At 35.9% G+C, this 27,734-nt stretch overlaps 1 protein-coding gene across 2 annotated transcripts; it reads left to right on the top strand.

Moving 5' to 3' along the window:
• Positions 1 to 248: 248 nt before the first annotated feature.
• LOC128238636 (uncharacterized) lies at positions 249 to 27,291 on the top strand. Of its 2 annotated transcripts, none has more exons than XM_052954754.1 (2): positions 249 to 318; positions 24,723 to 27,291. In XM_052954754.1, exons 1-2 carry the CDS (start codon positions 315 to 317, stop codon positions 25,790 to 25,792), a joined length of 1,074 nt encoding a protein of 357 aa, XP_052810714.1. In that variant the 5' UTR covers positions 249 to 314; the 3' UTR covers positions 25,793 to 27,291. The 2 variants fall into 2 exon arrangements, with proteins under 2 accessions (XP_052810714.1, XP_052810713.1); XM_052954753.1 differs by lacking the exon at positions 249 to 318 and adding an exon at positions 1,406 to 1,571.
• The last annotated feature ends 443 nt before the right edge of the window (positions 27,292 to 27,734 follow it).

Raw genomic sequence — 27,734 nt, 5'->3', positions numbered from 1 at the left:
GGAAACAACGTTGATCCTGATGGTTATTTACAAAAATAGATATGAAGTGTAACGTAGTGGATTAAATAAGTCATATTCTTTTTTTACAGAAATAAAATGTTAAACAAAAAGACAATATTTTACAGTAGTGATTTGTTGATAATGATGTGTGTTTAACCTAGATGACTAAAATACTTTCTGCACATCACTAAAAACTATAAATAGGTTGCGCTGGGATACCGCAATGGTTTTTCACAAAAGTTAATAATCGAAAGTAAGGCTTCCTCAATATTGGATCTTAAATTTTAATGTCCTGCAATTGTTATTGAAAGGAAATGGGTGAGTGGTTTTACCAAGCATTTATTATTGTTATATTGAAGTATGAACCAATGTTTAAATACTTATATGAGTTTTATACTTTTCAACAAATACAACACTGTGTTGCACGATTTCATTTATTTTCATCTCAGTTGAGTTAACTCTCACGTTTTGAGCTTTAACCGTTTTGAAATATCTCATAAATTAGCGGTATTGAATCACTTAGACAAATTATCTCAAAACTGACAACAAGTTTATTAAGAAGGAAGTCCAAGAACATTAACAATATATGCATAATAAAGCATGCTCTGATTTTATTAATCTCATTATCAAACCTACTTAAACAACTAAACTTCTTGAATTATTTTCATAAACAAATAATGACGTCAACGTGCACCAACGTCAGCTTGTGTAGAAATTCGTATGTTGAGATAAGTAGCGATAATTTAACTCAGACTTTGTCCGTTTGTAAAGGAACACACTAATTGCGTGTGATCATTCATGTGTCCAAAGCTTGGTCACTTGACTTTCAACCTATCGTTTGACTCCTGATTCAAAGGACGAAGAGAGAGTGCCATTGTTTCGTCTAATAATGGCGGATTGTTGCACAATGCACGGGAGCGATTGCATGTTCTTAGCGGCACTGTGCGTGATTATATTCAAGTTATTAGATGAAAGTAGTCATTGAACCATTTACATGCAAGTTCAAACATGAAGTGACTCCTTTCATTTAATTTTGAACCGCAAAGAACATGGACTATTCCGTTTGGTTATTCGTTTAATATTTACGTTATCTAACTATGCCTGATTTAATTAAATTTCCAAATAAACCCTATAACAATGGTTTAATCTCTAAAGTTGTATTTTGCTGTTTTTTATAGAATGACTTCAATTATATGCTTTTGAATCCAGACTACTAATACAAAAAATGACGCTTTAAATCATAAATGATTAATATCTACATGTAAGAGTATGTTAGAGGTAAACATTTTCTAAAAAGGTAAAGCACTGGTGATCGATAAATACTTGTTTTGATATATAGTTAATTAAATGCGTTGTCGCCTGATTTTCTTTGCCGAGTGTATTACTGCATTAGTTTCCTTATATATTTAACCATATCTTGAAAGATATCTATACAAAGAAAAATACGAGGATGTTCTATATAAGATCCGACAAAGATCATTTTGAAGTTAAACAAAAGGATTTGTACAATAGAATAATCGGCTTTACACGTTTATTAATGTAATTAATCACTCGGAAAGGCTTTACAATGGGTAAGAGAGTTTTCAATATTAAAACACTTTAAAAAAAACCATTTTAAATACACTTTAAAAAATGGTTACTTTGAAAATGTTATTGAAGAATGTTTTTTGTAGAAGAGTTTTACAGTAAAATCACTTTATAAATCACCTTTGTTTGTATTTTCATTATGATTACCTTATTTATAACGCCTTACATTAGACAGACAATGCGAATATATTTATACTGTTTTGACTGTTGTATTTTGAGTAATTAAACTTGTTCAACTTTCTTGAAAGATGAGCATTAAACTTAATTTAAACAAATACTTAATAAAACAAAAGTTGGACAATAAGACGGACGACAATTACAGGCAGTTGTATGACGTATTTCCGCTATGTGAAAAACGCTCTTAAGAACCACTTGTCGTCTGCTACGTGGCGAAATACGATTCGTGACATTTCTACAATCTGTTTCACATATACTCCTCAAAATAAGATAAGGGTTACATGAAAGAACTAAACTATCTGTATTGGTATATTAAGTGGTTCGCGACATTTAATTTAATTGAGCACATACAATGTTATTCATTGAAAATGAAACAAAATATGATTGAGCTCATCGACCAGCTAACTATTTAACAAAACAATATCAAAACCGTAAATGTATCATTTACGTGGGTGGTAAGAAATTTAAGGGTTGCTCGCATCTATTTATGCGTTAATGCTGTTAGATACAGTTTATTTTTAAACGCAATGAATATTTCTTTTTTAAATGTAAATAGAAGTATTGATCGCATTTTTCTTGCGTTAATGCTGTATGGACGCTGTATGGCACGCGAGCAACTTCCATGAAGAGCGCTAGCGCTTCTTGGTCATTGCTCGCTTGCCCTAGTGCGTTTGCAAAGTTCATGAATGGTTTAAAAAATATACTAAATTTTACCAATATATACATGTCAACCATGAATAGTTAACAAATTGCAGTCAGCAAAAAAAATAATCTAGGGCAACTAATAAATAGACATAGAAGTTCTTTCCAGACTTCATTTCGGTACCTTAGCCCAGTCATATCTTATCCCTACCATATTATGGTCTACAAATAAACATTGCTCATGTCATCAATGACGACCAAAAATCACTATGAAACGTGTCATGCACGAGGACATGATTATCGCGAAAATATATTTCTCTATAGCCAAAACCATTCACATACTATCAAATAAGATGTCATGTAGTTTTTTATACCCATCGATAAAAATGTTACTCATCAAAGCAAGCGCAATGTGTTTGTTTTGCCAAGTAACATTAAGTCAACCATACCTACGGCCTACCGCCAAAAATGTAGAGTGGTTGCAAAACATTTCTTGTACAGGGACATTTACGTGCTGACACCTTTGTATCCAGGTATGTGCTCATGGTACAAGTTTAGAACTACATATACGTTAGCACGAGGGGAAATATTTATGCGATAACAGCTTGTCTACAAGAACAAGGTTTAAGAGTGCAAACGACTTTTAAACTCCTCTGTAACTCTTACATGCACGTTAAGCTTCAGTACAAGTAATCATAAACGTCAAGTTTGGCTACCTCCGTAATATCTGTAGTGTGACCTTGCACTGTAACGTGTTCAACAGGGTTTCGTTCGATCCTCTGTCACATCGTTTGGTTAATATTGTTCAATGGTAAGGATGAGCTTATAATTTTTAAACAAACTTCGACATACAAACGAACATTTACCAAGTATCAATCAAAGTATATGACTCTAAAAGAAACGTAAGAAAACCAGTTCAATAGACTTGGGAAAGATTTATTGCGCGATATTATAACATAATTTATAATTGAATTTTAACCGGCAGTGGTCTCATTTTTAGGAAAACTACTGAAAGAAGAACCCGTCTCATATCCAGGAAATGTTTAGTAGTGCGTTATGGTTAGTCATCTCAAAGACAAGCTGTGCTTTATCACTTTATACACAACATATAAAAACATGTAACTACGGTAAGAAATCCAGGACTTAACTAACATTTTAAGTTGTAAGCTACACGATAAAATGAGTATACCATTTATAACAAGAGCACTGAGACAGTTTAAAAAATACCAACGCTCTTCTTTACGTCAAGGGGCAAACTATACTAATTTAAAAACTATACTTTTGAGAGACTAACTCACATATTAAGATTTATTGCTGCGACCCCCATCACATTACACACACGCACACGCAAACACACACACACGCACGCACGCACGCACGCACGCGCGCACGCACGCACACACACACACACGCACATACACACACACATACACACGCACACATATACACACACACACGTACACGCACACATACACACACACACTAAACAACATTTGGCCAAGGTAAATTGTGTATTAACTGGCATGCGAATACCTTGAACCTTTGTCAAGTTAATGCCAGAGATAAAGTCAGCATGCAGATGACGACGGCAATAATAAACCTCGAACATAATCTTGGAAAAGACAACAATAGACGAGCTTAATGTCTGCGTAATCATGAAACTAAAAAGGCCGAAATATGCATCCTTCAAAACCTTGTATTTGCTAATCAAGAATATGTAAGGTAAATATCTAATGAAAACAAATACTTTCCAGGAGGAGATTTCAAGCAAAAAACACTTTTCTTATTTCAATCGAAAGTGGATTAAAACTGACATTGGTCAAACTGAAATAAGCAAATACATAATAATCTTGACCTGTATTTTATCTTCTATAAATAAAATCAAAGTGGGATCCCAATATTTATAGTAACAAAGCATATCAAACTAAACTCATGACCTCAGATGATTAAACGTCACAGTGTTATCTCCGACTTAGTTAACGGATATAAAAACCGAAACTGTTAAAAAAGTTATAAACACAAAACTTATCTTACTCACGAGGCATTTAAAATGGGTAAGAACTTTAAAATAATACTATGTTATTAAGTAAACATATTTGAACATATATAATACTACTGTTATTTTTATATAATACTTTCACCAGAATATTTAACGACTCTATCAATATGGCAAATCTATGTTGTTATATCTATTATACAAATGCATTACAAGAAAGTATTCAAACAACTGTTTCGTTTCAACACATTTCATAGGGAAAAGGTTTTCATAAGGTTTCGATTTGAATGTTTTCGAGGTATTTCATTTTTGTTTAGGTTATGCTTTGTTAATCACGTCTTTCATTTGAGAGCATCTATGCGATGTTAATCACGTCTTTCATTTGAGAGCATCTATTCTATGTTAATCACGTCTTTCATTTGAGAGCATCTATGCGATGTTAATCACGTCTTATATTTGAGAGCATCTAGCATCTATGCGATGTTAATCACGTCTTTCATTTGAGAGCATCTATGAGATGTTAATCACGTCTTTCATTTGAGAGCATCTATTCGATGTTAATCACGTCTTTCATTTGAGAGCATCTATGCGATGTTAATCACGTCTTATATTTGAGAGCATCTATTCGATGTTAATCACGTCTTATATTTGAGAGCATCTATGCGATGTTAATCACGTCTTATATTTGAGAGCATCTATTCGATGTTAATCCCGTCTTTCGTTCGAGAGCATCTATTCGATATTAATCCCTTCTTTCGTTTGAGAGCATCTATGCGATGTTAATCACGTCTTTCGTTTGAGAGCATCTATGAGATGTTAATCACGTCTTACATTTGAGAGCATCTATGCGATGTTAATCACGTCTTATAATTGAGAGCATCTATGCGATGTTAATCACGTCTTACATTTGAGAGCATCTATTCGATGTTAATCACGTCTTACATTTGAGAGCATCTATTCGATGTTAATCACGTCTTATATTTGAGAGCATCTATTCGATGTTAATCAAGTCTTATATTTGAGAGCATCTATTCGATGTTAATCACGTCTTACATTTGAGAGCATCTATTCGATGTTAATCATGTCTTATATTTGAGAGCATCTATTCGATGTTAATCACGTCTTACATTTGAGAGCATCTATTCGATGTTAATCACGTCTTATATTTGAGAGCATCTATTCGATGTTAATCACGTCTTATATTTGAGAGCATCTATTCGATGTTAATCACGTCTTACATTTGAGAGCATCTATTCGATGTTAATCACGTCTTATATTAGAGAGCATCTATGCGATGTTAATCACGTCTTACATTTGAGAGCATCTATGTGATGTTAATCACGTCTTATATTTGAGAGCATCTATGCGTTGTTAATCATGTCTTATTTTGAGAGCATCTAGCAGCTATGCGTTGTTAATCACGTCTTTCATTTGAGAGCATCTATGCGATGTTAATCACGTCTTACATTTGAGAGCATCTATTCGATGTTAATAACGTCTTATATTTGAGAGCATCTAGCATCTATGCGATGTTAATCACGTCTTTCATTTGAGAGCATCTATGCGATGTTAATCACGTCTTTCATTTGAGAGCATCTATGCGATGTTAATCACGTCTTATATTTGAGAGCATCTAGCATCTATGCGATGTTAATCACGTCTTTCATTTGAGAGCATCTATGCGATGTTAATCACGTCTTTCATTTGAGAGCATCTATGCGATGTTAATCACGTCTTATATTTGAGAGCATCTATTCGATGTTAATCACGTTTTATATTTGAGAGCATCTATGCGATGTTTATCACGCCTTATATTTGAGAGCATCTATGCGTTGTTAATCACGTCTTATATTTGAGAGCATCTATGCGATGTTAATCACGTCTTATATTTGAAAGCATCTATTCGATGTTAATCACGTCTTATATTTGAGAGCATCTATGCGTTGTTAATCACGTCTTATATTTGAGAGCATCTATGCGATGTTAATCACGTCTTATATTTGAGAGAATATAGCATCTATGCGTTGTTAATCACGTCTTTCATTTGAGAGCATCTATGCGTTGTTAATCACGTCTTATATTTGAGAGCATCTATGCGTAGTTAATCACGTCTTTCATTTGAGAGCATCTATGCGTTGTTAATCACGTCTTATATTTGAGAGCATCTATGCGTTGTTAATCACGTCTTATATTTGAGAGCATCTATGCGATGTTAATCACGTCTAATATTTGAGAGCATCTATGCGATGTTAATCACGTCTTTCATTTGAGAGCATCTATGCGTTGTAAATCACGTCTTATATTTGAGAGCATCTATGCGATGTTAATCACGTCTTATATTTGAGAGCATCTATGCGATGTTAATCACGTCTTATATTTGAGAGCATCTATTCGATGTTAATCACGTTTTATATTTGAGAGCATCTATGCGATGTTTATCACGCCTTATATTTGAGAGCATCTATGCGTTGTTAATCACGTCTTATATTTGAGAGCATCTATGCGATGTTAATCACGTCTTATATTTGAAAGCATCTATTTGATGTTAATCACGTCTTATATTTGAGAGCATCTATGCGTTGTTAATCACGTCTTATATTTGTGAGCATCTATGCGATGTTAATCACGTCTTATATTTGAGACCATCTATGCGATGTTAATCACGTCTTATATTTGAGAGCATCTATGCGTTGTTAATCACGTCTTTCATTTGAGAGCATCTATGCGTTGTTAATCACGTCTTATATTTTAGAGCATCTATGCGTTGTTAATCACGTCTTATATTTGAGAGCATCTATGCGATGTTAATCACGTCTAATATTTGAGAGCATCTATGCGATGTTAATCACGTCTTTCATTTGAGAGCATCTATGCGTTGTAAATCACGTCTTATATTTGAGAGCATCTATGCGATGTTAATCACGTCTTATATATGAGAGCATCTATTCGATGTTAATCACGTCTTATATTTGAGAGCATCTATGTGATGTTAATCACGTCTTACATTTGAGAGCATCTATGCGAAGTTAATCACGTCTTTCATTTGAGAGCATCTATGCGTTGTTAATCACGTCTTATATTTGAGAGCATCTAGCATCTATGCGTTGTTAATCACGTCTTTCATTTGAGAGCATCTATGCGATGTTAATCACGTCTTACATTTGAGAGCATCTATTCGATGTTAATCACGTCTTATATTTGAGAGCATCTATGCTATGTTAATCACATCTTATATTTGAGAGCATCTATGCGATGTTAATCGCGTCTTACATTTGAGAGCATCTATTCGATGTTAATCACGTCTTATATTTGAGAGCATCTATGCGATGTTAATCGCGTCTTACATTTGAGAGCATCTATTCGATGTTAATCACGTCTTTCATTTGAGAGCATCTATTCGATGTTAATCACGTCTTACATTTGAGAGCATCTAGCATCTATGCGTTGTTAATCACGTCTTACATTTGAGTGCATCTATGCGTTGTTAATAACGTCTTTCATTTGAGAGCATCTATGCGATGTTAATCACGTCTTACATTTGAGAGCATCTATGCGATGTTAATCACGTCTTACATTTGAGAGCATCTATGCGATGTTAATCACGTCTTACATTTGAGAGCATCTAGCATCTATTCGATGTTAATCACGTCTTTCATTTGAGAGCATCTATGCGATGTTAATCACGTCTTATATTTGAGAGCATCTAGCATCTATTCGATGTTAATCACGTCTTTCATTTGAGAACATCTAGCATCTATGCGTTGTTAATCACGTCTTACATTTGATAACATCTATGCGATGTTAATCGCGTCTTACATTTGAGAGCATCTAGCATCTATTCGATGATAATCACGTCTTTCATTTGAGAGCATCTATGCGATGTTAATCACGTCTTATATTGGAGAGCATTTAGCATCTATTCGATGTTAATCACGTCTTTCATTTGAGAACATCTAGCATCTATGTTAATCACGTCTTACATTTGAGAGCATCTAGCATCTATGCGTTGTTAATCACGTCTTTCATTTGAGAGCATCTATGCGTTGTTAATCACGTCTTATTTTTGAGAGCATCTATTCGATGTTAATCACGTCTTACATTTGAGAGCATCTAGCATCTATGCGTTGTTAATCACGTCTTTCATTTGAGAGCATCTATGCGACGTTAATCACGTCTTATTTTTGAGAGCATCTATTCGATGTTAATCACGTCTTACATTTGAGAGCATCTAGCATCTATGCGTTGTTAATCACGTCTTTCATTTGAGAGCATCTATGCGTTGTTAATCACGTCTTATATTTGAGAGCATCTATGCGTAGTTAATCACGTCTTTCATTTGAGAGCATCTATGCGTTGTTAATCACGTCTTATATTTGAGAGCATCTATGCGTTGTTAATCACGTCTTATATTTGAGAGCATCTATGCGATGTTAATCACGTCTAATATTTGAGAGCATCTATGCGATGTTAATCACGTCTTTCATTTGAGAGCATCTATGCGTTGTAAATCACGTCTTATATTTGAGAGCATCTATGCGATGTTAATCACGTCTTATATTTGAGAGCATCTATGCGATGTTAATCACGTCTTATATTTGAGAGCATCTATTCGATGTTAATCACGTTTTATATTTGAGAGCATCTATGCGATGTTTATCACGCCTTATATTTGAGAGCATCTATGCGTTGTTAATCACGTCTTATATTTGAGAGCATCTATGCGATGTTAATCACGTCTTATATTTGAAAGCATCTATTTGATGTTAATCACGTCTTATATTTGAGAGCATCTATGCGTTGTTAATCACGTCTTATATTTGTGAGCATCTATGCGATGTTAATCACGTCTTATATTTGAGACCATCTATGCGATGTTAATCACGTCTTTCGTTCGAGAGCATCTATGCGATGTTAATCACGTCTTATATTTGAGAGCATCTATGCGTTGTTAATCACGTCTTTCATTTGAGAGCATCTATGCGTTGTTAATCACGTCTTATATTTTAGAGCATCTATGCGTTGTTAATCACGTCTTATATTTGAGAGCATCTATGCGATGTTAATCACGTCTAATATTTGAGAGCATCTATGCGATGTTAATCACGTCTTTCATTTGAGAGCATCTATGCGTTGTAAATCACGTCTTATATTTGAGAGCATCTATGCGATGTTAATCACGTCTTATATATGAGAGCATCTATTCGATGTTAATCACGTCTTATATTTGAGAGCATCTATGTGATGTTAATCACGTCTTACATTTGAGAGCATCTATGCGAAGTTAATCACGTCTTTCATTTGAGAGCATCTATGCGTTGTTAATCACGTCTTATATTTGAGAGCATCTAGCATCTATGCGTTGTTAATCACGTCTTTCATTTGAGAGCATCTATGCGATGTTAATCACGTCTTACATTTGAGAGCATCTATTCGATGTTAATCACGTCTTATATTTGAGAGCATCTATGCTATGTTAATCACATCTTATATTTGAGAGCATCTATGCGATGTTAATCGCGTCTTACATTTGAGAGCATCTATTCGATGTTAATCACGTCTTATATTTGAGAGCATCTATGCGATGTTAATCGCGTCTTACATTTGAGAGCATCTATTCGATGTTAATCACGTCTTTCATTTGAGAGCATCTATTCGATGTTAATCACGTCTTACATTTGAGAGCATATAGCATCTATGCGTTGTTAATCACGTCTTTCATTTGGGTGCATCTATGCGATGTTAATAACGTCTTACATTTGAGAGCATCTATTAGATGTTAATCACGTCTTTCATTTGAGAGCATCTATTCGATGTTAATCACGTCTTACATTTGAGAGCATCTAGCATCTATGCGTTGTTAATCACGTCTTACATTTGAGTGCATCTATGCGTTGTTAATAACGTCTTTCAATTGAGAGCATCTATGCGATGTTAATCACGTCTTACATTTGAGAGCATCTATGCGATGTTAATCACGTCTTACATTTGAGAGCATCTATGCGATGTTAATCACGTCTTACATTTGAGAGCATCTAGCATCTATTCGATGTTAATCACGTCTTTCATTTGAGAGCATCTATGCGATGTTAATCACGTCTTATATTTGAGAGCATCTAGCATCTATTCGATGTTAATCACGTCTTTCATTTGAGAACATCTAGCATCTATGCGTTGTTAATCACGTCTTACATTTGATAACATCTATGCGATGTTAATCGCGTCTTACATTTGAGAGCATCTAGCATCTATTCGATGTTAATCACGTCTTTCATTTGAGAGCATCTATGCGATGTTAATCACGTCTTATATTTGAGAGCATTTAGCATCTATTCGATGTTAATCACGTCTTTCATTTGAGAACATCTAGCATCTATGTTAATCACGTCTTACATTTGAGAGCATCTATGCGACGTTAATCACGTCTTTCATTTGAGAGCATCTATGCGTTGTTAATCACGTCTTACATTTCATAGCATCTAGCATCTATGCGTTGTTAATCACGTCTAACATTTGAGTGCATCTATGCGATGTTAATCACGTCTTACATTTGAGAGCATCTATGCGTTGTTAATCACGTCTTACATTTGAGAGCATCTATGCGATGTTAATCGCGTCTTTCATTTGAGAGCATCTATGCGTTGTGAATCACGTCTTACATTTGAGAGCATCTATGCGATGTAAATCGCGTCTTTCATTTGAGAGCATCTATGCGATGTTAATCACGTCTTACATTTGAGAGCATCTATGCGTTGTTAATCACGTCTTTCGTTTGAGAGCATCTATTCGATGTTAATCACCTCTTTCGTTTGAGAGCATCTATGCGATGTTAATCACCTCTTATATTTGAGAGCATCTATGTGATGTTAATCACGTCTTACAATTGAGACCATCTATGTGATGTTAATCACGTCTTATATTTAAGAGCATCTATTCGATGTTAATCACGTCTTACATTTGAAAGCATCTAGCATCTATGCGTTGTTAATCACGTCTTACATTTGAGAGCATCTATGCGATGTTAATCACGTCTTTCATTTGAGAGCATCTATGCGTTGTTAATCACGTCTTACATTTGATAGCATCTAGCATCTATGCGTTGTTAATCACGTCTTACATTTGAGAGCATCTATGCGATGTTAATCGCGTCTTTCATTTGAGAGCATCTATGCGTTGTGAATCACGTCTTACATTTGAGAGCATCTATGCGATGTAAATCACGTCTTACATTTGAGAGCATCTATGCGATGTTAATCACGTCTTACATTTGAGAGCATCTATGCGTTGTTAATCACGTCTTTCGTTTGAGAGCATCTATGCGATGTTAATCACGTCTTACATTTGAGAGCATCTAGCATCTATGCGTTGTTAATCACGTCTTTCGTTTGAGAGCATCTATGCGATGTTAATCACGTCTTACATTTGAGAGCATCAAGCATCTATGCGATGTTAATCACGTCTTTCGTTTGAGAGCATCTATGCGATGTTAATCACGTCTTATATTTGAGAGCATCTATGCGATGTTAATCACGTCTTTCGTTTGAGAGCATCTATGCGTTGTTAATCACGTCTTTCGTTTGAGAGCATCTATTCGATGTTAATCACGTCTTTCGTTTGAGAGCATCTATGCGATGTTAATCACGTCTTACATTTGAGAGCATCTATGTGATGTTAATCACGTCTTACATTTGAGAGCATCTATGTGATGTTAATCACGTCTTATATTTGAGAGCATCTATGCGATGTTAATCACGTCTTTCGTTTGAGAGCATCTATGCGATGTTAATCACGTCTTTCGTTTGAGAGCATCTATGCGATGTTAATCACGTCTTACATTTGAGAGCATCCATGCGATGTTAATCACGTCTTACATTTGAGAGCATCCATGCGATGTTAATCACGTCTTACATTTGAGAGCATCCATGCGATGTTAATCACGTCTTACATTTGAGAGCATCTATGTGATGTTAATCACGTCTTATATTTGAGACCATCTATGCGATGTTAATCACGTCTTATATTTGAGACCATCTATGCGTTGTTAATCACGTTTTTCGTTTGAGAGCATCTATGCGTTGTTAATCACGTCTTTCGTTTGAGAGCATCTATTCGATGTTAATCACGTCTTTCGTTTGAGAGCATCTATGCGATGTTAATCATGTCTTACATTTAAGAGCATCGATGCGATGTTAATCACGTCTAACATTTGAGAGCATCTATGCGATGTTAATCACCTCTAACATTTGAGAGCATCAATGTGATGTTAATCACGTCTTACATTTGAGAGCATCTATGCGATGTTAATCACGTCTAATATTTGAGAGCATCTATGCGATGTTAATCACGTCTTTCGTTTGAGAGCATCTATGCGATGTTAATCACGTCTTTCGTTTGAGAGCATCTATGCGATGTAAATCACGTCTTACATTTGAGAGCATCTATGTGATGTTAATCACGTCTTACATTTGAGAGCATCTATGCGATGTTAATCACGTCTTTCGTTTGAGAGCATCTATGCGATGTTAATCACGTCTTACATTTGAGAGCATCTATGCGATGTTAATCACGTCATACATTTGAGTGCATCTATGCGATGTTAATCACGTCGTACATTTGAGAGCATCTATGTGATGTTAATCACATCTTACATTTGAAAGCATCTATGTGATGTTAATCACGTCTTACATTTGAGAGCATCTATGTGATGTCAATCACGTCTTACATTTGAGAGCATCTATGTGATGTTAATCACGTCTTACATTTGAGAGCATCTATGCGTTGTTAATCACGTCTTTCGTTTGAGAGCATCTATGCGATGTTAATCACGTCTTACATTTGAGAGCATCTATGCGATGTTAATAACGTCTTTCGTTTGAGAGCATCTATGCGATGTTAATAACGTCTTTCGTTTGAGAGCATCTATTCGATGTTAATCACGTCTTTCATTTGAGAGCATCTAGCATCTATGCGATGTTAATCACGTCTTATATTTGAGAGCATCTATGCGATGTTAATAACGTCTTTCGTTTGAGAGCATCTATTCGATGTTAATCATGTCTTTCATTTGAGAGCATCTATGCGATGTTAATCACGTCTTACATTTGAGAGCATCTATGCGTTGTTAATCACGTCTTTCGTTTGAGACCATCTATGCGATGTTAATCACGTCTTTTGTTTGAGAGCATCTATGCGATGTTAATCACGTCTTTCGTTTGAGAGCATCTATGCGATGTTAATCACGTCTTTCGTTTGAGAGCATCTATGCGATGTTAATAACGTCTTTCGTTTGAGAGCTTCTATTCGATGTTAATCATGTCTTTCATTTGAGAGCATCTATGTGATGTTAATCACGTCATACATTTGAGAGCATCTATGTGATGTTAATCACGTCTTATATTTGAGAGCATCTATGCGTTGTTAATCACGTCTTTCGTTTCAGAGCATCTATGCGATGTTAATCACGTCTTTCTTTTGAGAGCATCTATGCGATGTTAATCACGTCTTACATTTGAGAGCATCCATGCGATGTTAATCACGTCTTACATTTGAGAGCATCTATGCGATGTTAATCACGTCTTACATTTGAGAGCATCTATGCGTTGTTAATCACGTCTTTCGTTTGAGAGCATCTATGCGATGTTAATCACGTCTTACATTTGAGAGCATCTAGCATCTATGCGTTGTTAATCACGTCTTTCGTTTGAGAGCATCTATGCGATGTTAATCACGTCTTACATTTGAGAGCATCAAGCATCTATGCGATGTTAATCACGTCTTTCGTTTGAGAGCATCTATGCGATGTTAATCACGTCTTATATTTGAGAGCATCTATGCGATGTTAATCACGTCTTTCGTTTGAGAGCATATATGCGTTGTTAATCACGTCTTTCGTTTGAGAGCATCTATTCGATGTTAATCACGTCTTACATTTGAGAGCATCTATGCGTTGTTAATCACGTCTTTCGTTTGAGAGCATCTATGCGATGTTAATCACGTCTTTCATTTGAGAGCATCTATGCGTTGTTAATCACGTCTTATATTTGAGAGCATCTAGCATCTATGCGATGTTAATAACGTCTTTCGTTTGAGAGCATCTATTCGATGTTAATCACGTCTTTCATTTGAGAGCATCTAGCATCTATGCGATGTTAATCACGTCTTTCGTTTGAGAGCATCTATGCGATGTTAATAACGTCTTTCGTTTGAGAGCATCTATTCGATGTTAATCATGTCTTTCATTTGAGAGCATCTATGCGATGTTAATCACGTCTTACATTTGAGAGCATCTATGCGTTGTTAATCACGTCTTTCGTTTGAGAGCATCTATGCGATGTTAATCACGTCTTTCGTTTGAGAGCATCTATGCGATGTTAATCACGTCTTACATTTGAGAGCATCCATGCGATGTTAATCACGTCTTACATTTGAGAGCATCTATGCGATGTTAATCACGTCTTAAATTTGAGAGCATCTATGTGATGTTAATCACGTCTTACAATTGAGAGCATCTATGCGATGTTAATCACGTCTTATATTTGAGAGCATCTATGCGATGTTAATCACGTCTTTCGTTTGAGAGCATCTATGCGTTGTTAATCACGTCTTTCGTTTGAGAGCATCTATTCGATGTTTATCACGTCTTTCGTTTGAGAGCATCTATGCGATGTAAATCATGTCTTACATTTGAGAGCATCTATGTGATGTTAATCACGTCTTATATTTGAGAGCATCTATGTGATGTTAATCACGTCTTTCGTTTGAGAGCATCTATGCGATGTTAATCACGTCTTACATTTGAGAGCATCTATGCGATGTTAATCACGTCTTACATTTGAGAGCATCTATGCGTTGTTAATCACGTCTTACATTTGAGAGCATCTATGTGATGTTAATCACATCTTACATTTGAAAGCATCTATGTGATGTTAATCACAACTTACATTTGAGAGCATCTATGTGATGTCAATCACGTCTTACATTTGAGAGCATCTATGTGATGTTAATCACGTCTTACATTTGAGAGCATCTATGCGATGTTAATCACGTCTTTCGTTTGAGAGCATCTATGCGATGTTAATCACGTCTTTCGTTTGAGAGCATCTATGCGATGTTAATAACGTCTTTCGTTTGAGAGCATCTATTCGATGTTAATCACGTCTTTCATTTGAGAGCATCTAGCATCTATGCGATGTTAATCACGTCTTTCGTTTGAGAGCATCTATGCGATGTTAATAACGTCTTTCGTTTGAGAGCATCTATTCGATGTTAATCATGTCTTTCATTTGAGAGCATCTATGCGATGTTAATCACGTCTTACATTTGAGAGCATCTATGCGTTGTTAATCACGTCTTTCGTTTGAGAGCATCTATGCGATGTTAATCACGTCTTTCGTTTGAGAGCATCTATGCGATGTTAATCACGTCTTTCATTTGAGAGCATCTATGCGATGTTAATCACGTCTTACATTTGAGAGCATCTATGCGATGTTAATAACGTCTTTCGTTTGAGAGCATCTATTCGATGTTAATCATGTCTTTCATTTGAGAGCATCTATGCGATGTTAATCACGTCTTACATTTGAGAGCATCTATGCGTTGTTAATCACGTCTTTCGTTTGAGAGCATCTATGCGATGTTAATCACGTCTTTCGTTTGAGAGCATCTATGCGATGTTAATCACGTCTTTCATTTGAGAGCATCTATGCGATGTTAATCACGTCTTTCATTTGAGAGCATCTAGCATCTATGCGATGTTAATCACGTCTTTCGTTTGAGAGCATCTATGCGATGTTAATCACGTCTTTCGTTTGAGAGCATCTATGCGATGTTAATCACGTCTTACATTTGAGAGCATCTATGCGATGTTAATCACGTCTTACATTTGAGAGCATCTATGCGTTGTTAATCACGTCTTTCGTTTGAGAGCATCTATGCGATGTTAATCACGTCTTTCGTTTGAGAGCATCTATGCGATGTTAATCACGTCTTTCGTTTGAGAGCATCTATGCGATGTTAATCACGTCTTTCGTTTGAGAGCATCTATGCGATGTTAATCACGTCTTTCGTTTGAGAGCATCTATGCGATGTTTATCACGTCTTTCGTTTGAGAGCATCTATGCGATGTTAATCACGTCTTATATTTGAGAGCATCTATGCGTTGTTAATCACGTCTTTCGTTTGAGAGCATCTATGCGTTGTTAATCACGTCTTTCGTTTGAGAGCATCTATGCAATGTTAATCACGTCTTTCGTTTGAGAGCATCTATGCGATGTTAATCACGTCTTTCGTTTGAGAGCATCTATGCGATGTTAATCACGTCTTTCGTTTGAGAGCATCTATGCGATGTTAATCACGTCTTTCGTTTGAGAGCATCTATTCGATGTTAATCACGTCTTTCGTTTGAGAGCATCCATGCGATGTTAATCACGTCTTTCGTTTGAGAGCATCCATGCGATGTTAATCACGTCTTTCGTTTGAGAGCATCCATGCGATGTTAATCACGTCTTTCGTTTGAGAGCATCCATGCGATGTTAATCACGTCTTTCGTTTGAGGGCATTCATGCGATGTTAATCACGTCTTTGGTTGAGGGCATCTATGCGATGTTAATCACGTCTTTCGTTTGAGAGCATCTATGCGATGTTAATCACGTCTTACGTTTGGGAGCATCTATGCGATATTAATCACGTCTTTCGTTTGAGAGCATCTATGCGATGTTAATCACGTCTTTCGTTTGAGAGCATCTATGCGATGTTAATCACGTCTTTCGTTTGAGAGCATCTATGCGATGTTAATCACGTCTTTCGTTTGAGAGCATCTATGCGATGTTGATCACGTCTTTCGTTTGAGAGCATCTATGCGATGTTAATCAGCTCTTACGTTTGAGAGCATCTATGCGATGTTAATCACGTCTTTCGTTTGAGAGCATCTATGCGATGTTAATCACGTCTTTCGTTTGAGAGCATCTATGCGATGTTAATCACGTCTTTCGTTTGAGAGCATCTATGCGATGTTAATCACGTCTTTCGTTTGAGAGCATCTATGCGATGTTAATCACGTCTTTCGTTTGAGAGCATCTATGCGATGTTAATCAGCTCTTACGTTTGAGAGCATCTATGCGATGTTAATCACGTCTTTCGTTTGAGAGCATCTATGCGATGTAAATCACGTCTTTCGTTTGAGAGCATCTTTGCGATGTTAATCACGTCTTTTGTTTGAGAGCATCTATGCGATGTTAATCACGTCTTTCGTTTGAGAGCATCTATGCGATGTTAATCACGTCTTTCATTTGAGAGCATCTATGCGATTTTAATCACTTCTTTCATTTGAGAGCATCTATGCGATGTTATTCACGTCTTACATTTGAGAACATCTATGCGATGTTTATAACGTCTTACATTTGAGAGCATCTATGCGATGTTAATAACGTCTTACATTTGAGAGCATCTATGCGATGTTAATCCCGTCTTACATTTGAGAGCATCTATGCGATGTTAATCACGTCTTATATTTGAGAACATCTATTCGATGTTAATCCCGTCTTTCGTTCGAGAGCATCTATTCGATGTTAATCCCTTCTTTCGTTTGAGAGCATCTATGCGATGTTAATCACGTCTTTCGTTTGAGAGCATCTATGAGATGTTAATCACGTCTTACATTTGAGAGCATCTATGCGATGTTAATCACGTCTTATAATTGAGAGCATCTATGCGATGTTAATCACGTCTTACATTTGAGAGCATCTATTCGATGTTAATCACGTCTTACATTTGAGAGCATCTATTCGATGTTAATCACGTCTTATATTTGAGAGCATCTATTCGATGTTAATCAAGTCTTATATTTGAGAGCATCTATTCGATGTTAATCACGTCTTACATTTGAGAGCATCTATTCGATGTTAATCACGTCTTATATTTGAGAGCATCTATTCGATGTTAATCACGTCTTACATTTGAGAGCATCTATTCGATGTTAATCACGTCTTATATTTGAGAGCATCTATGCGATGTTAATCATGTCTTATTTTTGAGAGCATCTAGCATCTATGCGTTGTTAATCACGTCTTTCATTTGAGAGCATCTATGCGATGTTAATCACGTCTTACATTTGAGAGCATCTATTCGATGTTAATAACGTCTTATATTTGAGAGCATCTAGCATCTATGCGATGCTAATCACGTCTTTCATTTGAGAGCATCTATGCGATGTTAATCACGTCTTTCATTTGAGAGCATCTATGCGATGTTAATCACGTCTTATTTTTGAGAGCATCTATTCGATGTTAATCACGTTTTATATTTGAGAGCATCTATGCGATGTTAATCACGCCTTATATTTGAGAGCATCTATGCGTTGTTAATCACGTCTTATATTTGAGAGCATCTATGCGATGTTAATCACGTCTTATATTTGAGAGCATCTATTCGATGTTAATCACGTCTTATATTTGAGAGCATCTATGCGTTGTTAATCACGTCTTATATTTGAGAGCATCTATGCGATGTTAATCACGTCTTACATTTGAGAGCATCCATGCGATGTTAATCACGTCTTACATTTGAGAGCATCTATGCGATGTTAATCACGTCTTACATTTGAGAGCATCTATGCGATGTTAATCACGTCTTACAATTGAGAGCATCTATGCGATGTTAATCACGTCTTATATTTGAGAGCATCTATGCGATGTTAATCACGTCTTTCGTTTGAGAGCATCTATGCGTTGTTAATCACGTCTTTCGTTTGAGAGCATCTATTCGATGTTTATCACGTCTTTCGTTTGAGAGCATCTATGCGATGTAAATCATGTCTTACATTTGAGAGCATCTATGCGATGTTAATCACGTCTAACATTTGAGAGCATCTATGTGATGTTAATCACGTCTAACATTTGAGAGCATCTATGTGATGTTAATCACGTCTTACATTTGAGAGCATCTATGCGATGTTAAACAAGTCTTTCGTTTGAGAGCATCTATGCGATGTTAATCACGTCTTTCGTTTGAGAGCATCTATGCGATGTTAATCACGTCTTATATTTGAGAGCATCTACGCGATGTTAATCACGTCTTTCGTTTGAGAGCATCTATGCGATGTAAATCACGTCTTACATTTGAGAGCATCTATGTGATGTTAATCACGTCTTATATTTGAGAGCATCTATGTGATGTTAATCACGTCTTTCGTTTGAGAGCATCTATGCGATGTTAATCACGTCTTACATTTGAGAGCATCTATGCGATGTTAATCACGTCTTACATTTGAGAGCATCTATGCGATGTAAATCACGTCTTACATTTGAGAGCATCTATGTGATGTTAATCACATCTTACATTTGAAAGCATCTATGTGATGTTAATCACGTCTTACATTTGAGAGCATCTATGTGATGTCAATCACGTCTTACATTTGAGAGCATCTATGTGATGTTAATCACGTCTTACATTTGAGAGCATCTATGCGATGTTAATCACGTCTTTCGTTTGAGAGCATCTATGCGATGTTAATCACGTCTTACATTTGAGAGCATCTATGCGATGTTAATAACGTCTTTCGTTTGAGAGCATCTATTCGATGTTAATCACGTCTTTCATTTGAGAGCATCTAGCATCTATGCGATGTTAATCACGTCTTTCGTTTGAGAGCATCTATGCGATGTTAATAACGTCTTTCGTTTGAGAGCATCTATTCGATGTTAATCATGTCTTTCATTTGAGAGCATCTATGCGATGTTAATCACGTCTTACATTTGAGAGCATCTATGCGTTGTTAATCACGTCTTTCGTTTGAGAGCATCTATGCGATGTTAATCACGTCTTTCGTTTGAGAGCATCTATGCGATGTTAATCACGTCTTTCATTTGAGAGCATCTATGCGATGTTAATCACGTCTTTCGTTTGAGAGCATCTATGCGATGTTAATAACGTCTTTCGTTTGAGAGCATCTATTCGATGTTAATCATGTCTTTCATTTGAGAGCATCTATGCGATGTTAATCACGTCTTACATTTGAGAGCATCTATGCGTTGTTTATCACGTCTTTCGTTTGAGAGCATCTATGCGATGTTAATCACGTCTTTCGTTTGAGAGCATCTATGCGATGTTAATCACGTCTTTCATTTGAGAGAATCTATGCGATGTTAATCACGTCTTTCATTTGAGAGCATCTAGCATCTATGCGATGTTAATCACGTCTTTCGTTTGAGAGCATCTATGCGATGTTAATCACGTCTTTCGTTTGAGAGCATCTATGCGATGTTAATCACGTCTTACATTTGAGAGCATCTATGCGATGTTAATCACGTCTTACATTTGAGAGCATCTATGCGTTGTTAATCACGTCTTTCGTTTGAGAGCATCTATGCGATGTTAATCACGTCTTTCGTTTGAGAGCATCCATGCGATGTTAATCACGTCTTTCGTTTGAGAGCATCCATGCGATGTTAATCACGTCTTTCGTTTGAGAGCATCTATGCGATGTTAATCACGTCTTTCGTTTGAGAGCATCTATGCGATGTTAATCACGTCTTTCGTTTGAGAGCATCTATGCGATGTTAATCACGTCTTATATTTGAGAGCATCTATGCGTTGTTAATCACGTCTTTCGTTTGAGAGCATCTATGCGTTGTTAATCACGTCTTTCGTTTGAGAGCATCTATGCGATGTTAATCACGTCTTTCGTTTGAGAGCATCTATGCGATGTTAATCACGTCTTTCGTTTGAGAGCATCTATGCGATGTTAATCACGTCTTTCGTTTGAGAGCATCTATTCGATGTTAATCACGTCTTTCGTTTGAGAGCATCCATGCGATGTTAATCACGTCTTTCGTTTGAGAGCATCCATGCGATGTTAATCACGTCTTTCGTTTGAGAGCATCCATGCGATGTTAATCACGTCTTTCGTTTGAGAGCATCCATGCGATGTTAATCACGTCTTTCGTTTGAGGGCATCCATGCGATGTTAATCACGTCTTACGTTTGAGAGCATCCATGCGATGTTAATCACGTCTTTCGTTTGAGAGCATCTATGCGATGTTAATCACGTCTTACGTTTGGGAGCATCTATGCGATATTAATCACGTCTTTCGTTTGAGAGCATCTATGCGATGTTAATCACGTCTTTCGTTTGAGAGCATCTATGCGATGTTAATCACGTCTTTCGTTTGAGAGCATCTATGCGATGTTAATCACGTCTTTCGTTTGAGAGCATCTATGCGATGTTGATCACGTCTTTCGTTTGAGAGCATCTATGCGATGTTAATCAGCTCTTACGTTTGAGAGCATCTATGCGATGTTAATCACGTCTTTCGTTTGAGAGCATCTATGCGATGTTAATCACGTCTTTCGTTTGAGAGCATCTATGCGATGTTAATCACGTCTTTCGTTTGAGAGCATCTATGCGATGTTAATCACGTCTTTCGTTTGAGAGCATCTATGCGATGTTAGTCAGCTCTTACGTTTGAGAGCATCTATGCGATGTTAATCACGTCTTTCGTTTGAGAGCATCTATGCGATGTAAATCACGTCTTTCGTTTGAGAGCATCTATGCGATGTTAATCACGTCTTTTGTTTGAGAGCATCTATGCGATGTTAATCACGTCTTTCGTTTGAGAGCATCTATGCGATGTTAATCACGTCTTTCATTTGAGAGCATCTATGCGATTTTAATCACTTCTTTCATTTGAGAGCATCTATGCGATGTTATTCACGTCTTACATTTGAGAACATCTATGCGATGTTTATAACGTCTTACATTTGAGAGCATCTATGCGATGTTAATAACGTCTTACATTTGAGAGCATCTATGCGATGTTAATCCCGTCTTACATTTGAGAGCATCTATGCGATGTTAATCACGTCTTACATTTGAGAGCATCTATGCGATGTTAATCACGTCTTACATTTGAGCGATGTTAATCACGTCTTACATTTGAGAGCATGTTTGCTTATATTCGTACTACATTGACAATTGTTTACTAATTTTTCAGATTTTTATCTCGCACAATATACTTTCTTTTCTTTTATTTGACAAATTAACTACTTCAGTTTCTTTGTAAGATGTGCAATAATATAGAACATGGTACTGACACTGGGCTGTAGAATAATGGATTTAGCATTAGACTAGTATATTAATTAAGTCAGATAACTGCCTTCGAATGACTGTATCATTAGCGGGTTCGCTCAGGCTTGATTCATTTGTTTACAGGTGATTTCTCTATCGTTAATTGCTTAAAAGTTAAAGTTCAATATATCACCTAAAATAAGCATTAAAAACGGGAAGACCGTTTGTTAATTCCAGTATCAGTTCATGTTTTGTTTCTCTTGTGGTCACAGAAAAAAAACATTATTATATCAGTCGTGGCTTCGCCACTCGTGGACAAATGTTGCTCTATGATACAACGACCTAACCCTAAATCAACACGTATTTACTTTTTTGACACCTGATATTATACGAAACAATTACCTAACCTCAATTCTTAGACTAATATATTAAGGCATACTTTCTTCACAATATTAACAGCAGAAATTCAATATAACAAAGAAAAAGCGAAAAGTACGATTGGAAAAAATACACACATTATCAACACAATTATGTTAATATGAAGCGGTTTTATTTATTTTAATTGTTGTTGTTAACTGCTGTAAGAAATGAAAGGACACCGGTTATTTTGAACGTTAATGTTGTATAGTGTGAATACTGATAACTGGTTATAAATAAGAGTTGTTTTCATAACATGTACTTACATACAGTACGTTTGAAATAAGTAGGTAGTGAGGGAACATTCTATTTCAAAAGAATATATCAATGAACTGAAGATTATAACTAGGAAGATAAAAATTGATTTTTTTCCATGCTTTCCGATGACATATTGAGTTTTGTCAGTGAAATAACAACAGTTGATATTTTTAACTGCATAATAGAGAGTGGTAATATCAACTTTGAGAAATTCTTGATAATCCATTGTAGTAAACTTTAAAATTAGACATGTCACTTCTAAACCAGAAAAAAATGTTGCCATAAATTTTAAAGGTTGCAAGTTTAAGTCCAGAAATATTTGAAAATAAACGCCTTAGCGTTTTTTAGAAAAAAAATGTTATCATTTTTTTTCAAACGTTTTCTTGAAGCTGTATTTTCGATGTTTAATTTAGTTTGTTTTTATTATTTTTTGGAACATAGATACTTATAAAAGTTTATTGATTTATAATCATTGAATGTTTGCACTTAAAACGAGTGAACTATAAACTATCAGAAATGAATAAAAGATATAACTCATTATCCACAAACCGGAAATAGAACTGGGAAATAACAACTACGTCATTGCTTGAGCTTGTCCCACGGGAAGCGGCGTAGAAAACACTTTTCAAAAAGAGGGCTATTAAAAACAATAATTGAAGTACTAATAAAACTCCAAGAATAAGCATAAAACAACAACAGAAAGTCTGTTGATTCAGTCCCTGAAAGGATTTCTTTGTCTGACGTCGCCGCCAATTGCATAGTAGTCGGCTTCTATCTTTATCGATCCAATCCGACTTGGTGTAGAATATTTAAACTTGGCATACAAATTGGTCATGGTCAGTAGATATACCCTATTGATTTTGGGTCAATAGGTCAAGGTCATGTTGAAACTTGTTTACAACAGCAATAGCAAATAGTAGATCAGTAGTAGTAGTAGTAGTAGTAGTAGTAGTAGTAGTAGTAGTAGCAGTAACAGTAGCAGTAGCAGTAGCAGTAGAAGTAGTAGTAGTAGAAGAAGTAGTAGTAGTAGTAGTAGTAGTAGTAGTAGTAGTAGTAGTAGTAGTAGTAGTAGTAGTAGTAGTAGTAGTAGTAGTAGAAGTAGTAGTAGTAGTAGTACTAGTAGTAGTAGTAGTAGTAGTAGTAGTAGTAGTAGTAGTAGTAGTAGTAGTAGTAGTAGTAGTAGTAGTAGTAGTAGTAGTAGTAGTAGTAGTAGAAGTAGTAGAAGTAGTAGTAGCAGTAGCAGTAGCAGTAGCAGTAGCAGAAGCAGTAGCAGCAGTAGCAGTAGTAGTAGTAGTAGTAGTAGTAGTAGTAGTAGTAGTAGTAGTAGTAGTAGTAGTAGTAGTAGCAGCAGCAGCAGCAGCAGCAGCAGCAGCAGTAGCAGTAGCAGTAGTAGTAGTAGTAATAATAGTAGTAGTAGTAGTAGAAGAAATTAAGAAGTTGTAGTAGTAGCAGCAGCAGCAGCAGTAGCAGTAGTTATAGTATTTTTTTAACAATTTGTTTGTTGTGCAACAATTTTAATGAATTTTAATCAAGAGTTTAAATAAAACCAATTGTTTTAACATTCATTCACGTATTTATATTTTTCAGCGTCCAAACCAATACAAACCTCGGCAAAGATATCGTCATTCATCGAATTCCTTACACTATTCACAAGTGAAAAGTTGAATGATTTAATGTCGGACGGCTTAACAACCGGACTAAATACTTTGTATTTTAAATACGAAGAGGTCAAAGAAAATATATTGAAAATGGCTGGCTGTGTGAAGACTGAAAGTAAACTTCAGCTAAAACAGTTCCTGTTTCAAGCTTTTCCTTTTTTCCAGAGACTCGTTGTGGAAGAAATTGGAAAGAATATTATTGATAGTGTCCTTGTGGCGAAAACTATTTTTCTGTCATATGTCGGTTGTCTGAATTTCTTGATCAAAACTGCCTCGCACATGCAGGGGCTGTTTGGACTTAATACAACGGAAAGCTTCGTCACCAAAGAAATAGATTACATAACGTTACCATATACTGCAGTTCCTCGAAATGACATAGATACTATTTTTCAAATAGATGTTGGTAGCACTGCATTCGATACTATCCCACAAAGCTTGATCGCAAACCATTCGTCAATAGAATCATCGAACGATCAACTCCGATACTCAAAGTGGTCAAACAGCACTTCAACAGTCTTCTCTATTGATAAGTCAAATGTGATCGTCCATTTTCAAGCGTCTGAAAACGATATCGAACATGACGCTATTAACAGTGTAAATACAAATGATGCCGACAATGAGATAAGATTCAAATGCATTGTTCAAGGTATAACAGATAGGATACAGGAGCTTGTTCGCTCATTTACTGGTGTTTCATTTACATATGACGAAATTCGGGATGCTCTTATGGAGGCAAATAGATCGAACGGTCATGTTGTCCGATCTGGAAACAGCTACTCCAGTGACTCGGTGTATCGGGTACGTGTAACGCGTTTGCGAATGAGGGTCGTAATAACTGTGGAGATGTTTGGAAGAGCTCTGCGATACTGCGAGGGGTACGACTATGTGTTGACTCATACAAACATTTTCCCTCACAACATTAGAATGTTTCTACACCTTCCTGTTCTCCGAGGATGCAGTGTTCACCTCATTGATTGTAAAGAAGGGAGGAATTTCTGAGCCAACTGGAATTTGTTTCTAATAATTGCAATCAAAACTTCGAGTACTTTATAACATATATTTTATCTTGTCCGTCATATAGAAGTATATGTTTGTAATGTCATTAGTACAATGAAAACTATAGGGACATGCCCAGTCGAACATTCAAAAATAAACCCTGATTCAAGTTTCAAGGCAAGGTCCCAAACAATAACGAACAAACGACAAATACGCTCATTAAAAAAATGACCGATATACGATTATACATTGAATTGGTCATTTTTCAGTCCAAGTACTGATTCAACGGTGTCAGGTATTTATATACAGCGTGTATTAAGCAACAGAAACTTTAGACACTATTAGTTCCCGTGTCCGCGAAGTATCACGTATCTTACCCATTTAGAACTTGCATGTACTTAGGACGATGCCTTTTACATATATTTCTTTGATCAGCTTTCTACAAGAGAAAATATACCCGGTTCCTTATGTTTCTTCCGTTGTGAGTTACAAGCCAGTGGACATGTGAATGTGCATTAGCGTAATTATATATGTATGGCTATTCTACTGTAGCAGATGGAACATGAATTTTCCAGGACACGGAAATGATGGTACAGATGAAATGATTATCCCTGTGTATGTTCCGTGATTGTTTGAGTGCACTTGGCAGCACCAGCAATACATTGGAGTTAGTATGAAACTGCGAAAGAAACAAACGTTTGCGTAATTTTATTTTTGTACAAGGTAAATGCTGAAGTCGCATGCACAACATCTCCATGAACACTCTTGTCTCTATGTATACATGCAAGTGCTATATAGTGTATAACTGTGGACCAGAATGTATGACACTACTATCATATACAAATATACAACTTGTCAAATAGATGTAATGTATATATCACTATTGTATTTTTTTCTTATTTCAATGCAATTTTCTTGCAACGCCACCATCTCACACCAAAACTTGATTTTGCTTCTTCAAATCAAACCTTTTTATCAAAGACGGGAGTGATGTTTTAAAATATATACATTAAGAATAAATTTCGGGTAAGTATAGTTTAAAAAAGATATATTTCAACACATTACTATTTGTTTTAAGTCAAGTTTTAATAACTCGCCACAAAATGGCAGCCGATGTTACCTCAAGTGGCGCTGATCTTCAAGTTATTTAACATGATTTATATAGCAGGCCTTAATATTTGTATGATTGTCTTTTATCCTTGTATCTGAGATAAACGCGCTTGAATGGTCTAATATATGTCTTAAATGTAATCAATTATGATGTTTTCGAAGTTGATTGGTGATCAAGTCCACGGTTATACATGTGATTCACGCGTGACGTTAATTGATAATAAAAAAGAGTTTATATTGACATTTCATAAAATTGCCTTAGGAGCCCTTAAATCAAGTTCAATGATTCTGTTACTAAAAATAGTAAAACGGTTGAAACTGAATAGGTTTAGTTTGAGTAAATATGTTGTGACCAAACTTGATATATTTGAAGAATAAATGGAGAGCTTTCATTCGGTTTTGTTTTGGACCATAGGGTTATGGTCAATATCACTTTTACTAAAATAAAGAACAACCGTAACATGTAAACATGTTGTCGACATGATAATTAATATATGTTACGGGGTTAGTAGGTAGAATTTGATATGGGATAGACGGGGTGCAGTAAACCATATTCAAGTTCGAGCGATATGATTTGCTTTGTCCCGTATATACCATATCGGGTCACCTACTTACACCGTAACTTATAATAAATATACAGCGTATATTCTGAAATAGAAACAACAGTCACTACTCTTTCCCGTGTTTAGGAAGGATTGAGTCTATTTCCAGATTAACATATGCATGCAATTATCACTTTGAGTAGCATTCTACAAGTAATTTAGAGCAAATATCGGTTATCGCTCCTATGACTTTCAGAGCAGAAAAATCGGCATGTGAACAAACTTGTTTTATA

The sequence above is a fragment of the Mya arenaria genome, chromosome 6, assembly GCF_026914265.1.
Source record: "Mya arenaria isolate MELC-2E11 chromosome 6, ASM2691426v1".
Lineage (NCBI taxonomy): Eukaryota > Metazoa > Mollusca > Bivalvia > Myida > Myidae > Mya > Mya arenaria.
This window is presented reverse-complemented; position numbering and strand designations above follow the sequence as displayed.